Source organism: Pygocentrus nattereri, chromosome 11, assembly GCF_015220715.1.
Source record: "Pygocentrus nattereri isolate fPygNat1 chromosome 11, fPygNat1.pri, whole genome shotgun sequence".
NCBI classification, from domain to species: Eukaryota; Metazoa; Chordata; class Actinopteri; order Characiformes; family Serrasalmidae; genus Pygocentrus; species Pygocentrus nattereri.
The window spans coordinates 3,737,129-3,749,964 of NC_051221.1; the positions used below are offsets into that span (position 1 = coordinate 3,737,129).

The window sequence follows — 12,836 nt, forward strand, 5'->3', positions numbered from 1 at the left end:
ACAGAAATCCTTAACAATTGGAAAGGACACTGTAAAAAAACATTAAAAGCTTTGATAAATATATATCAAAAATCTATAAATATTTTAAAATAACGCTAATCCTAAGAGTTGAGTTCAGAGTTCAACCGTATCAGAATAAACCAATAAAACTATAAAAAATGTAATATCACAAATGACAAGTCAGATAGGAATAAAATAATTAAAGCAAATAAAAGAAAGCTAAATGAAAAAAATAGATAAATAACTAAGTAAACAAGTAAATGAACGGTAAGCCTAAAACAATAACTACAAAATTCCCAAATCGTATGAAAGTTCATTCGTTTTCGATAAAACAGCTGCAGAACTGAGTGAATGTGGTCAGAGACGAGTTTTTATTGCATCTTCGTTATTCTACTGTCACAGCCAGCATTAGATCAGCTACAGTGGTTTCATCCCAGTTCATCACAGTGGGACATTTCACCCCTCTAACGCTCTCAGAACAAGAATGCGTGGAATAAAATGTGTTTCTTTACATTTCATTCACATTTCTTTTCTTTACACACAAAATGCTTAAAGTTTATAACAATCATTGCAATCTGGCATAGTAAGAATTTCTTCTTAGTAATTATAAAATATGTATAAGTATATATAAATAAGTTTAAGTGAACCTTATTAGTCCCAAAAACAGGGAAATTTCACCTCCGCATTTGAACCCCACATGCACTCTAGTGGGCAGTGAGCACACTTGCCCGGAGCGGTGGGCAGCCCTGTCCACGGTGCCTGGATAGCGATTGGGGGTTAGGTGTCTTGCTCAAGGACACCCGAGTAATGTGCTGTCGGCACTGGGGATCAAACCGACGACCTTCCGGTCACAGGGCCAGTTCCCTAACGTCCAGCCCACGACTGCCCCAGTCATTTTACATTTTAACTGTATACTGTACAAGATTATCTTACATACATTAAAATGGCAAAAGCTGGCTCTAGCATAAGATTTGCCCAGCAAAGCCTGTATAATGAGGAGTCGATTTTTTTAAACATAATTTTAAAAAAGGTACAATAGTGATAAATAACGATTCTAGTGCACAGTAATATTACTGTAATGCTGTTGTCAGAACAAAACCTTGTATCTCCAAAATAATAGCTTTAATGTAAATCAATGGAACCAGAATTTCTTCCATGTAATTTTGGGCCGTTTCCTTTGGTTCATTCTTCAGGAAATTTACACAGAGCATAAGGATCAAAAGGCATTTTTAAATTAGGTCAAAATGGAGATACAAGGTTTTTTTACAGCGATAACCACCTTTTATTACTAATCTTTGATAACTGCATAATAGATGAGCGTAGCACAGAAATGACACTGGGCAGGAGGTGTCAGTTCACTGAACGCTTAAGACTGCTCAAACGCAGTACCTTCAGCGAAAGCATTAACCACCGTTTCATAATGGCCATGAGGGACATGTTCCTTAGAACTGCTGATGCCTGCACACTGCTTAGCATATCGCTGTTGTCGGAAGAAAACCTCGTATCTCCAAAATTAGAACTTTACAGGAGAAAGAAAAAACATACTGTAGTTTTAATGCAAGTCAAAGGAATCGGACATCTTTCCAAGTCATTTTAGGCCGTTTCTTTTGCTCCATCCATCATGAAATTTACACACAATGTAAAGGGCAACAGGTCCTTTGAAATTATGTCAAAAACTGAAAAATGACAAAAACGGAGATACAAGCTTTTCTTCCGACAGCAGCGATATACACATACTCTGTGCTCTAGATGCATTTAAATAGAAAGAGTTACCCTTTTGCAAGTAGTGGCAGGACAGAAAACCTCAGTGATGCAAGTTTGCAACCTCTTTCAAGCTCGTCCAGGACAATACGGCGGAATTGAGACACTGGCAATGCATCTTCTGAGAGAAGTTCTTCAGCTGCCACCAGAACAATGTGTAAGATACATTTTATCGGTTGTGTCCCAACCGTCTTTCCTTCCTATATTCTGCACTGTAACCACACGGCTATAGCGTAATTAAGCTGTGTGCTTTGTGGAAACGGCCTCTGAACTTCACTGAACTTCAGGTGTCTCATTGCTGTGGTTACACGTTCAATATGTGTGGCATGACAGACCAAAGAGATCAACAGATTAAGGGAAGTCTCATCTACTTGGGCATACTCTGGATTAAATGATTTTATCTGTTATCTGCCTCGGCATGCATAAAGTCTCAAATTATATCACAGGCTGTAGAGCAGGGTGTCGGATCTTATCTGCAAAGGGTTCGGTGTGGTTGCAGGTCCAAACAAGCCGGAGCACACCTGGCCCCAACTGTTCAATCAGCTGGTCTTAGTTCTTCAACTGTGTCACTGGGTGACTTCTTGCTTTGCTGGAGTGAAAACCTGCACCACACCGGCCCTTTGCGGATAACGCTGGACACCCCTGCTGTAGAGGCCATCACTGATAAGCCACTTCTGAGAAAAAGAGGATATTATTGTGTAGACTACATGAGAAATACGTGTTCATGGGGCATGGACATGTAGCAGTAGGGATCCTTTACAAATCACATAATACTCTCCTATACAGACACCATCACGTCACATCCCTGAAATACAACACACTCTAAACAGGAGGGACATCAACAGATTATGTAAGAGGGCAAAAGTGAGAGAGAGAGAGAGAGAGAGAGAGAGAGAGAGAGAGAGAGAGAGAGAGAGAGAGAGAGTGTGTGTTTGTGTGCAAGATCTTCTTCAGGATGTGATCTTCTGGTCTACTGTTGAGAGGTTTCTAGCATCCAGTCTGGAGTCCACTTCTTGTTGATATTTCTTCTCTTCCTTCCTCCCCAGACACCACCAGGAAAAGACCACATGTGATGAAGTGAAGAGGATAAGGTAGACTGTAGATTCCCACACAGCACACAGCAAAAACCTTAAAGCACCCTAAAAGAGAAAACAGCACTGACACAGCATCTCGAATCTCTCAAATGTGCAAAAAATGTAACAACCCAGTGGATGGATAAAGAAATAGCCGCCAGCGCTGTCCTTTGGACAGGCACTAAATAAGTTAGCAAGAAAACCTCATGCTTGTACATGAAGTGTCTTCATCCTTCAGCTATCTCCAACTAAGAAATTACGACATCTAGAATTTGGCTTGTGTAAAAATCCGAATAAACTGCACTTTTGGGGTTATTCCTTGATTCTTCGATGCTTGTTTCTTTCCCTGAGGCCCGTTGTTATGTGGCGCATTTTTAGCCATGCTGACTGTAGAGCTCTAGAGACTAGCCGTGTAAACAGACGAATCCCAGCTAGATGTTTTTTCAGTACACTTACACAGATAATTTGTTTAAAAAAATAAATAAATAATAATAATAATAATAATAATAATAATAATAATAATAATAATAATCGCAAGCACCTTTGACAAACTGATCATTAAAGTGGAGGAAAATGATCACACTCAGACTACAGCCAAGACTACCAGCTCAAATTGATATAGTCTATTTATAATTGTGTTTTACTGTCTTAGACACAATATATCACTTTATAGTTGCAGGTCTCCTCCGGCAACGTGTGAGGCAGGTTTCCAACAGTTACCACCTTGTTTAGTAAATCCGCAGCCATAAAACCACTAAATTCCTTGTATGTGTAAAATTCTTGGCCTCTAAATGTAAACCAGATCTTGGGATGTCATCCAAGTGTAAACCTCCTGGATGTTGCTTATACGAGAACAGTTGCTTCAACAGTAAACAGTGAACATTTATGAATACTCAGTGTTGTTTTCGTTTTGATGCAGTGAGAACTGATTAACTCACCACTGTATAATTCAGACGGGCCCTTTTCATCTCAAACTGGACAGTAGAGCGAGTTGTGGTGTTGACTCTAGATGCTTGACTGCTTGTTTCACAGAAGAAGAGACTTCAGTTTGCAGAGGACTGCCTGGCTGATGGTTGTGGCGCGGACTCTCGGGTCTTGACTGCTTTCTTTACAGAGGATGAAACTTCAGCTTACTGAAGACTCTGACTGTTTAAATGGCCCACCCACTGCTACAGTCAAACACTGTGGCTTTGGAGGAGGCTCAGGTATTTGTCAAGAATTTTTGGTACAAAACAGGCACTGAGCATCGTTAATTACCAAGCACTGGTTCAGCAATGTACTGATTTCTATCAACACGTTTTAAAAGCCAACAAGGTAAATAGAGAGTGGTGCGCTGATCGTCTCCATGGTGCCTAGTGCTATATCATGCTGCATGTTTTGTATGGTGAAGCACCGTTTGTGGGTCTGTAAATTCAAATCTACACCCTGCGCTATGGTTTCTCTCCTGTGTGAACGCGCTGGTGTTTTCGGAGATTACTCAGTACAGTAAAGCCTTTTCCACACTCTGAACAGTAATACGGTTTCACTCCTGTGTGAATGCGCTGGTGCTTCTTGAGATTACTCTGTGCAGCAAAACTCTTTCCACAGTCCGAGCAGCGATACGGTTTCTCTCCCGAGTGAATGCGGCGGTGCCGTTGGAGATCACCCTGTTTATTAAAGCACTTCCCACACTGGGAGCACTGATACGGTTTCTCTCCCGTATGAATGCGCTGGTGTGTCTGCAGATTACTCAGTCTAGTAAAATTCTGTCCACACTCTGAGCAGTGAAACGGTTTCTCTCCTGTGTGAATGCGCTGGTGTCTTTGGAGATCACTTTGTCTAATAAAGCTCTGTCCACACTCACAGCAGTAATACGGTTTCTCCCCTGTGTGAATGCGCTGGTGTACGTGGAGAGAACTCTGTTGATTGAAGCTCTGTCCACACTCTGAGCAGTGATACGGTTTCTCCCCTGTGTGAATGCGCTGGTGTACTTGGAGAGAACTCTGTTGATTAAACCTCTGTCCACACTCTGAGCAGCTATACGGTCTCTCGCCTGTGTGAATGCGCTGGTGTATCTGGAAATTACTTTGTTGATTGAAGCTCTTCCCACACTCTGAGCAGTGATACGGTTTCTCTCCTGTGTGAATGCGCTGGTGTATATGAAGATTAATCTGTTGATTAAACCTCTGTCCACACTCCAAGCAGTGATATGGTTTCTCTCCTGTGTGAATCCGTTGGTGCGTTTGGAGATTACCCTGTCTGGTAAAACTCTTTCCACAATCTGAGCACCAATATGGCTTCTTTCCTGTATGAATACGTTGGTGTGTTTGAAGATTACTCTGTCGATTAAAACTCTTCCCACACTCTGAGCAGTGATACGGTTTCTCTCCTGTGTGAATCCGCTGGTGTACTTGAAGATTCCCCAACCTAGTAAAGTGTCTTCCACACTCTGAACAGTGGTACGGCTTCTCTCCTGCATGAACGCACTGGTGTTTTTGGAGATTACCCTGTCTAGTAAAACGTCTTCCACAGTCTGAGCAGTGATATGGCTTTTCTCCTGTGTCAGTGCACTGGTGTTTTTGTCTCTCTGTAAAACTCTTTCCACACTCTAAGCACTGGTGAGTTCTTTCAACGCCTATATTTTTATGAGTTGCTTTGTGAGATGCATTAGTATGGAGGGTTGTAGAGGATGTGGTCTCAGCAATGGAGCTTTTGGACTCCATGTCCTCAGGTTTAATCTCTTGTACTTTCAACATTGGGACATATTCCTCTTGGTGGTGTTCCTTGATGTGGATGCAAGTTAGCACCGAGGAGAAAGTGGACACTAGGAGCAAGAGACAACTTGAGAGCGGAGGTCATTCCATACTGGAGCAGAAAAAAGAAACAAAAAAAAAAATCAAAGGCAACAAAATAGTGACAGACTTTGATCTGAGAGTAAAAGTTGGCCGATCGTGATCATAAAATTTGATACAATATGATGTCATTATTGCAGAAAGGCCAGCAACATAAATTTTTTTTTGTATACTACAGAAGAGAGCAGAAGAATTTTGGAGATGTTCTGATGAGGAAAAGGAGAGCTTCAAACTACAAACGACTGGGATGTCCAGAGTGTTTCTGGGCCAAAGAGTTACGCTTGGCTCATGAGACCAAAAAAAACTGATCATGTCAGTCATTAAACAGTAGAAGGATTGATTTGAAATTTTTACTGGCCAAGGAACACAAAGATACTCTCACTCATTGTTTCCAATACTAGAAAGCTCCCTTTTAAGCTAACTGGACAGGTATTTTTCACCATGACTCTGTTTAGGAGTTAAATGTTTATTATCTGAATCTACAGTCAAGTTCTGATTAAATCAATAATAATGATTAACTAGACACATTACCACAGGACATTTTTAAATGACAGAATCTAGTTGAAGTGATTCATGTGTAGGGCAAAAATAGATGGGAAGAAAGAACTCTTAATTGATAATTGTTTCTTTTTTCCATGTTTTGTCATTTAAAAAAGGTATCATTGGTTATCATTGGTTTGGCTAACTATTTCTGTCCAATCACAGGCCCATTTCTATATTCTAATTTTAACAACCCTTTCAAGAACTTTCATAATCAGTTCATACATCGGGCTCCTGGACAGCTTTGTTCTCTCTCAAGAAAGCCCTCAATCACCAACCAAAGATTAAGATTAGATTACTGGATAAATTACATAAAGGGCCGGAGAAATTACAAAGTTGTGCTGTAATCTCCACCCAAATTTAGCCGGCAATCCCTCACCCAATCATAACCAGCGATATCCACCCCCTCACCCAAAATGAAACCCATATAAATTTTAAGGAAATAATATCCCAAGAACTGAAAGTGAACTAGCAAAAAAGGAGTAGCAGCAATAAAAGCAAGTAATTTAGTAACGTCTAGAACTTCAGGGGAACATCAGGGTCCACACAGGCCTCTATCAACATAAGAACTGACATTTGATAGGCTCATTTGATTTGATATATTCTTCTCCTTTTGGACCCAAATGGTCAAAAATAAAACGCAAAAGCTCAAAAAGAAGAGGTGTGACTAACCAACACAACAATGAAATTGAGTTCCCCACAAAAAAAGCTACTCAGTGTTAATGACTAAAATGGAACTGCCCAAAGATTAGATTACTCAATGACACAATTAACAAAAGGAGTAAAATAAGAGGTACCATCATCTAGAAACATTCATTAAAGTGCAAATCCATCAAAGTGTCTTATATGTAACTGAATAAATAGGACTAGTTAGTACACATCTCTGATGCTCTCCAACCCAACCAGAACAGCATCCCAAAATCACAGAGCCACCATTAGCCTTCTCAGTTCAGTCTTACTATTCAAGAAAACATTTCTCCACCTATTTCTGTTAAAGTCTGTTAAAATTTAATGTAAAGAGCTCTTTACCTTCAGCAAAACAGTTCCTGATCTTCTCTCTCCAGTCTGCAAACTGTGCTCTTCTTCTCCACTTTACTGGCTTTGTAGAACCAGTTTAAGAACTAGTGCCCCCACCTGGACGGCAGGGGACTCACACTAGAACCACATGATTACTGTGGCTCTGAGGGTTTTGTCTTTTTAAATAATATAACCGTGTTTCCAAAAAGGTTGGGACGCTGTGCAAAATATAAATAAAAACAGAAAGGTGAATTCTGTGCTACGCTTGGATTGTTCATAATGAACACCAAGTTCGAACACAAGAACATTCATAAGTGTATGTGGTACCACAGCTCCTTGGGAAAGACTGGTGGACAGACCTGGTAAGCCCAAGAAAACAGTGAGGGTGTGCTGGGAATGAGTGGCAGAGGCCCCTGTTCAGAATGATTTCAATTCCAACCTCCGGGAGAGCTTTTCTCATGTTCCAGAGGATGTAGGGGATTTGGAGTCTGAATGGACCCTGTTCAAAACCTCGATCATGGAAGCCATCTGTTGCAGCTCTGGCCAAAAGCTGGTGGGTGCCTGTCGGGGCGGTAACCCAAGAACACCCTGGTGGACACCACTGGTGAGGGAGGCCGTCAAGCTGAAGAAGGAGCCTTTTAGTTACTGGATGGCCCGGAGGACCCCCGCCTCAGCTGACAGGTACTGGTGGCAGTGGTGGCAATGGCGGAGTGTGGGAGTTTGGTCAGGCCATGGAAAAATACTTTTGGTTTGCTTCAAGGGAGTTTTGGAAGACTATCCGGCAACTCGGGAACAGTCAAGGATTCCTCTTGGTGGCGGTGCTTGATGTGTTCTTTGAAGTAATTCAGAACTGTGACGGAGAGTGAACACTAGAAGCAGTAGAGGACTTGAAGCAGGAGGAAAAAGAAAAAGGAAAGAAAAAGAAATCAAATGCAACAAAGTAGTGACAAAGTTTGGTCAGGGATTAAAATAAAATAGTCAAATACAAAAATTATAATCAAATAATGATAAAGGCTAATTATAATACAGTTTTATCCAGTTCTCTGTTCATTATCAGCCCAGACTAGCCCTTGAAGTGAGCCAGCAACCAGAAGGTCACTAGTTCGAAATCCCTGGACTGGCTGGGTACTGGCACGTAGCAATGTCCATGACAAGTTGTGCAAGTATGCAGGCTGCTCTCCACTGCAATCTTCACAACACATCTACAAACTACACAAAACCTTTAACCTTTAATTCAATCAAGTTACATACTCAATTCAAAACATTTCTCTGTTGTATCAGAGGGCGATTCATCTGATTGTTGTTTTGTTCAGCATCAATTATGGCTTGTTATCCCAGCGCGCCAAGTCAACACTCTTAGATTTAATTTGCTGGTGCCATATTAGCTAATAATGCTATGCAGTGCAGGGCAAACACATTGCTGAGCCTGACTTTATACCCCATATGACACACATTCACTGCTGTAACACCACAGCAAAGGCAAAAGGTGGCAAACCGGCAATTCCTAGTTAAATGTTGAAACTGGACAGATGTCCAGCGAGCTTAGGCTTCTTATGACATATGCAATGGTTAATTTTGCCCTGTAGACATACTAGCCGTTGGCCAGTGGTACACATTCTTGGGAGAAAAAGAAAAAACAAATGGTTTGTATTCACACATAATTAATATGCACAATGAAGTGGAACTCCATTTGGGCCAAAATCTGTTCCCAGATCGGTGCTCATAATCTAGAACTTTGTCATTTTTTGAAGCCCCAGGCAAAAAGTCAGTAACAGATACTTATGATTCTCTTCAAAGACTGAAGAAACTAAGAAAAGAAAACTACCCACTTCCCTATAAAGGTAATCAAGATATCTCAAGGAAATGTCACAGGGAGAACTCCACACATAACGGACTCTGGTCGCCCTGCCGGGGAATCGAACCCATACCTTTCTTGCTGTGAGGCGACAGCGCTTGCCACCACACCACTGTGCCAGTCAGCATAGACAGACTTTGGTAAATAACTTTTTTGTGTCCGTCTCACTAACCTAACCTCGATTCATACTGGGGAAGCAGTTGTGCTTGTGTGTTTAAACCGGGCTAAAAGCACACAGTGTATTCCTGGTGGGAATGTACCAAAGCAGAATGTTGAAAGTGACCAACGACTTTTAGTCTTATGTCAGTAGCATAAGACTTTTAGTCTTATGTCCAGTCATGGAGTCAGTAGCACTTCTCTGTGAGCAGAGCCTCCTTCACAGTGTTCGGGCTTGCTTACGCCACAGCTCGTATTGGAATATTGGTCTCCATTTTCTGAGGTCTAGTATGAGTAAATGAGCACAGCATCGGCCCGATGCCCAATATCAGTATTGGTATTGATGCATCCCTAGTTTTTTAGGTCTAAGATGTATGCGTCAGTATTTTTGCCGGGTCCTTGTGCTACCGTGAAAAAAGTGTGTCGAATGTGTGGTAAGTCATTTCAACTGGCTCTAGCCTCTGAGTCTTTTCTTTACTACAGCAGTTTTACCTCCTTTTGACTCTATTCTATAGGCACCGCATGTATATGGCAAGACTGTATGCTTGATTTTTCACTGCTTTGATGGCTCACCAAGTCATTTGATCAATCAGTCAACCTTTATTTAACCCTGGAGAACACTGAGAGTGATCCTCATTTACAATGTTGCAGAGTTGATACAGGAAAAGGGATTGATGTGTAAGAACATATCAAATAATTAATAATAAAACTACAGTAGACAATATAAAACAATTACAACGTGGCTAAAATGTAAAAGTTAATAAAATCAAGATAAAGCAAAAAGAGAAGAAGATCAAAAAGGAAACTACAAATGAATTAAAATGACTAAAATAAGAATGAACAATTAAAATAAGAATAACAATAAATATATACAATAATAGTAAAAAAAAAGCTGGTAAAAGTGTCGGGCAGAGTGGAGGTGGTTAGAGAGTGAGAGTTTAAGGTAAGATCCAGGCAGATTTTCCGAGTTCAGTAAAAACTCTTGGTACCTGGTATGTGATCCAGCCACTGAGCTGAGTCTGATGGTTACCATCATTTACAGAAATCCTTTAAGTAATATAAACTGGCAAACAAAGAAAGTAACAATTTATTTGATTTGTGAAGGTTTCCATGTGAATTTCAGGCAAAATATCCTTGCATTGCAAATATCTTAGCTTTTTTATTTATTTATAATTATTTATTTTGTTATTCTTTGTGAAGGATAGTTTATATTTTTATCTTATTTTTTATATTTAGTTTTAATATCTTCTTCTTCTTTCGGCTGCTCCCTTTAGGGGTCGCCACAGCGGATCATCTACCTCCATATTGCCCTATCCATTGCCTCCTCTACTTTCACACCAACCATCTCCATGTCCACCTTATATATTGCCTATATAATAACAAGAAACAAACTGGAAAAAAAAAACCTTAAGTGCTTAACAAAGTAACAAAGCTTGTTAATTCTCTTTTTTCCTGTTGCTCTCCCTTCGCTGCTGTAAGACTGAGGATTTCCCTGTTGTGGGACTAATAAAGGACCATCTTATCTGATTTGGCAGCAACCAGTATATGAATGAACGCAAGACAAACAACTTGGTGAAAATAAACTAAACATTTATTTACACAATCTACTTAAAGACAAATTAAATAAGTAACAATCATCCGTTTATTCACAGTAAACAAGCAAAATGGTTATTTAGCTGCTACGGGTGTGTACGTGAAAGTGAGAGAATGAGTGGTGAGAGCTAGAGCGAGCGCCCATGGGCACATGAATGAACAAGCTCGAGTGTCCACAGCCTCAAATCTCAGAGAGACTTGATCGCTTCACTTCTACAAGGCAAGAAGGAGAAAGTCCAATGCTGGGGAGGTACAAGAGAGAGAAGCATTGTTTGGAAAGGTCTTTTGACGCTGAACACTCCTTTTTCTTTGACGAGAGCCTGCTTTGAGTATTTCCAGTATTTCCAGTGGTACCGACACCTTCTGGTTGGCAAAGTATCCACATTACAGAAACATTAACAGACTGACAATTCTACTGTACTCTCTCCAGAAACAGGGATTCTTTTTCATTTTTAACCAAAGTGATATACAGTACTGTGTAAAAATAAAGAGAGCCCTCTTTATTTATTTAACATCCTGTCAAAATGGCCATTTAGGTATTCATTCCTACAAAATAATTCTGAAGAAAGTAGATTTAAATAAAGGCAGTTGCATAAGGAATGGGAAAGAAAAAAAAATCATAACAGGTTATTACAAGGTACAGATAAAAATGGGAGTCCAAACAGGCCAAGGCCTTTATTCACCAACCTTCTCAGAGTAAGAGCGCTGATCTATGATCCTTTCCATGAAGTCGTAGTAAATTTGAGAGGAATCTGATCCTAGATCAGCACTCCTACTTTGAGAAGCTTTGTGAATATGAGACTAGGTAGCCCACCAACACTGTCACCATCAGATAAACAGTACTTTCATTAGAGAACATTAGAGAAAGTCAAGCTCCACTCTTGCTCCGGCCCTCAAAATTATTGAATATTTTTGAGATTACTTGGACTGTGAAGGAGAAAATGCAGCCAACTTCACGTACTGAATTTTCGAGGTATGGAAAAATATATCTGTAGATTTCTTTGAAAACCTAAAAGCAAGTTGTAATAAAGAGTGAACACACTAAACACTGGTAGAAAACAATATGTAATTGTGGAGACCTTGCGCACATATTTGTTTAAAAGAGTATAAATGTTACTTCTTGTTGCTATGACTACTGTAATAATGTAACAAAAACGGGTAAAATTCTACTTACACTTTGAAAAATGGTAGATTTAAATTCTACATTATATTGCACCCCCCTTCCTGGATCAGGGCTTGTGTGGTCTAGGGATCTTCAGAGCCAAGTTGTCGGGAGCAATATGGTCCTGTTAGCGTTGGACTCAGCCATGGTTGTGCCCTGTCTCCACTCCTGTTCATGATATTCATGGACAGAGTGTCCGGGCGTAGCCGGGGTCAGGACAGCATTATGTGTGGAGGCCGGAGGGTGGCGTCTCTGCTATTTGCAGATGATGTTGTTCTTTTGAATCACACTGATGCCTCCAGTGCTCACTGGAGTGGTTTGCAGCTGAAGTGGTTGGTATGCGGGTCAGCACCTCCAAGTCTGAGTCCATAGTCTTAGCCTGGAAAAGGATGGCATGCCCACTCCAGGTAAGGGGAGAGGACTTGCCCCAGGTGGGGGAGTTTGAGTATCTTGGGGTCTTGTTCACGAGTGACGGGAAGAGGGATGGTGAGATTGGCCGCCGGCTGGGACAGGCGGCAGCAGTAATGCGGTCACTGTACCGGACTGTAGTGGTGAAGAGGGAGCTGAGCCAAAAGGCGAAGCTCTCTGTTTACCGGTCAGTCTACATCCCAACCCTCACCTATGGTCATGAGCTGTGGGTGATGACCGAAAGAACGAGATCACGAATACAAACGGCGGAAATGAGCTTTCTTCACAGGGTGGTGGGCTACACGCTATTTGAGTGAGGAGCTTGGTCATCCGGGAGGAGCTCAGATTAGAGCCGCTACTCCTCCACATTGAGAGGAGCCAGCTGAGGTGGTTCAGGCATCTGATCCGGATGCCCCCTGGACGCCTCCTGGTGGGAGTGT

The 12,836-nt window shown here is 41.1% G+C and overlaps 1 protein-coding gene across 3 annotated transcripts in view; it reads right to left on the reverse strand.

Moving 5' to 3' along the window:
- Positions 1–12,836, reverse strand: part of LOC108412014 (zinc finger protein 501-like) — a 32,506-nt gene that overhangs the window by 10,653 nt on the left and 9,017 nt on the right. Inside the window, exons 1-3 of one of the 3 annotated variants that reach the window (XM_017683856.2) lie at positions 7,235–7,288; positions 3,773–5,678; positions 1,774–2,900 (exon numbers count right to left, since the gene is read on the reverse strand). In XM_017683856.2, the coding sequence (XP_017539345.1) occupies positions 4,265–5,569 (1,305 nt within the window). In that variant the 5' untranslated portion in view covers positions 5,570–5,678; positions 7,235–7,288 and the 3' untranslated portion in view covers positions 1,774–2,900; positions 3,773–4,264. Of the gene's footprint in view, positions 1–1,621; positions 2,901–3,772; positions 5,679–7,234; positions 7,289–12,836 lie in introns of those variants that run through there. The other 2 variants (XM_017683855.2, XM_037542647.1) reach the window with 2 other exon arrangements.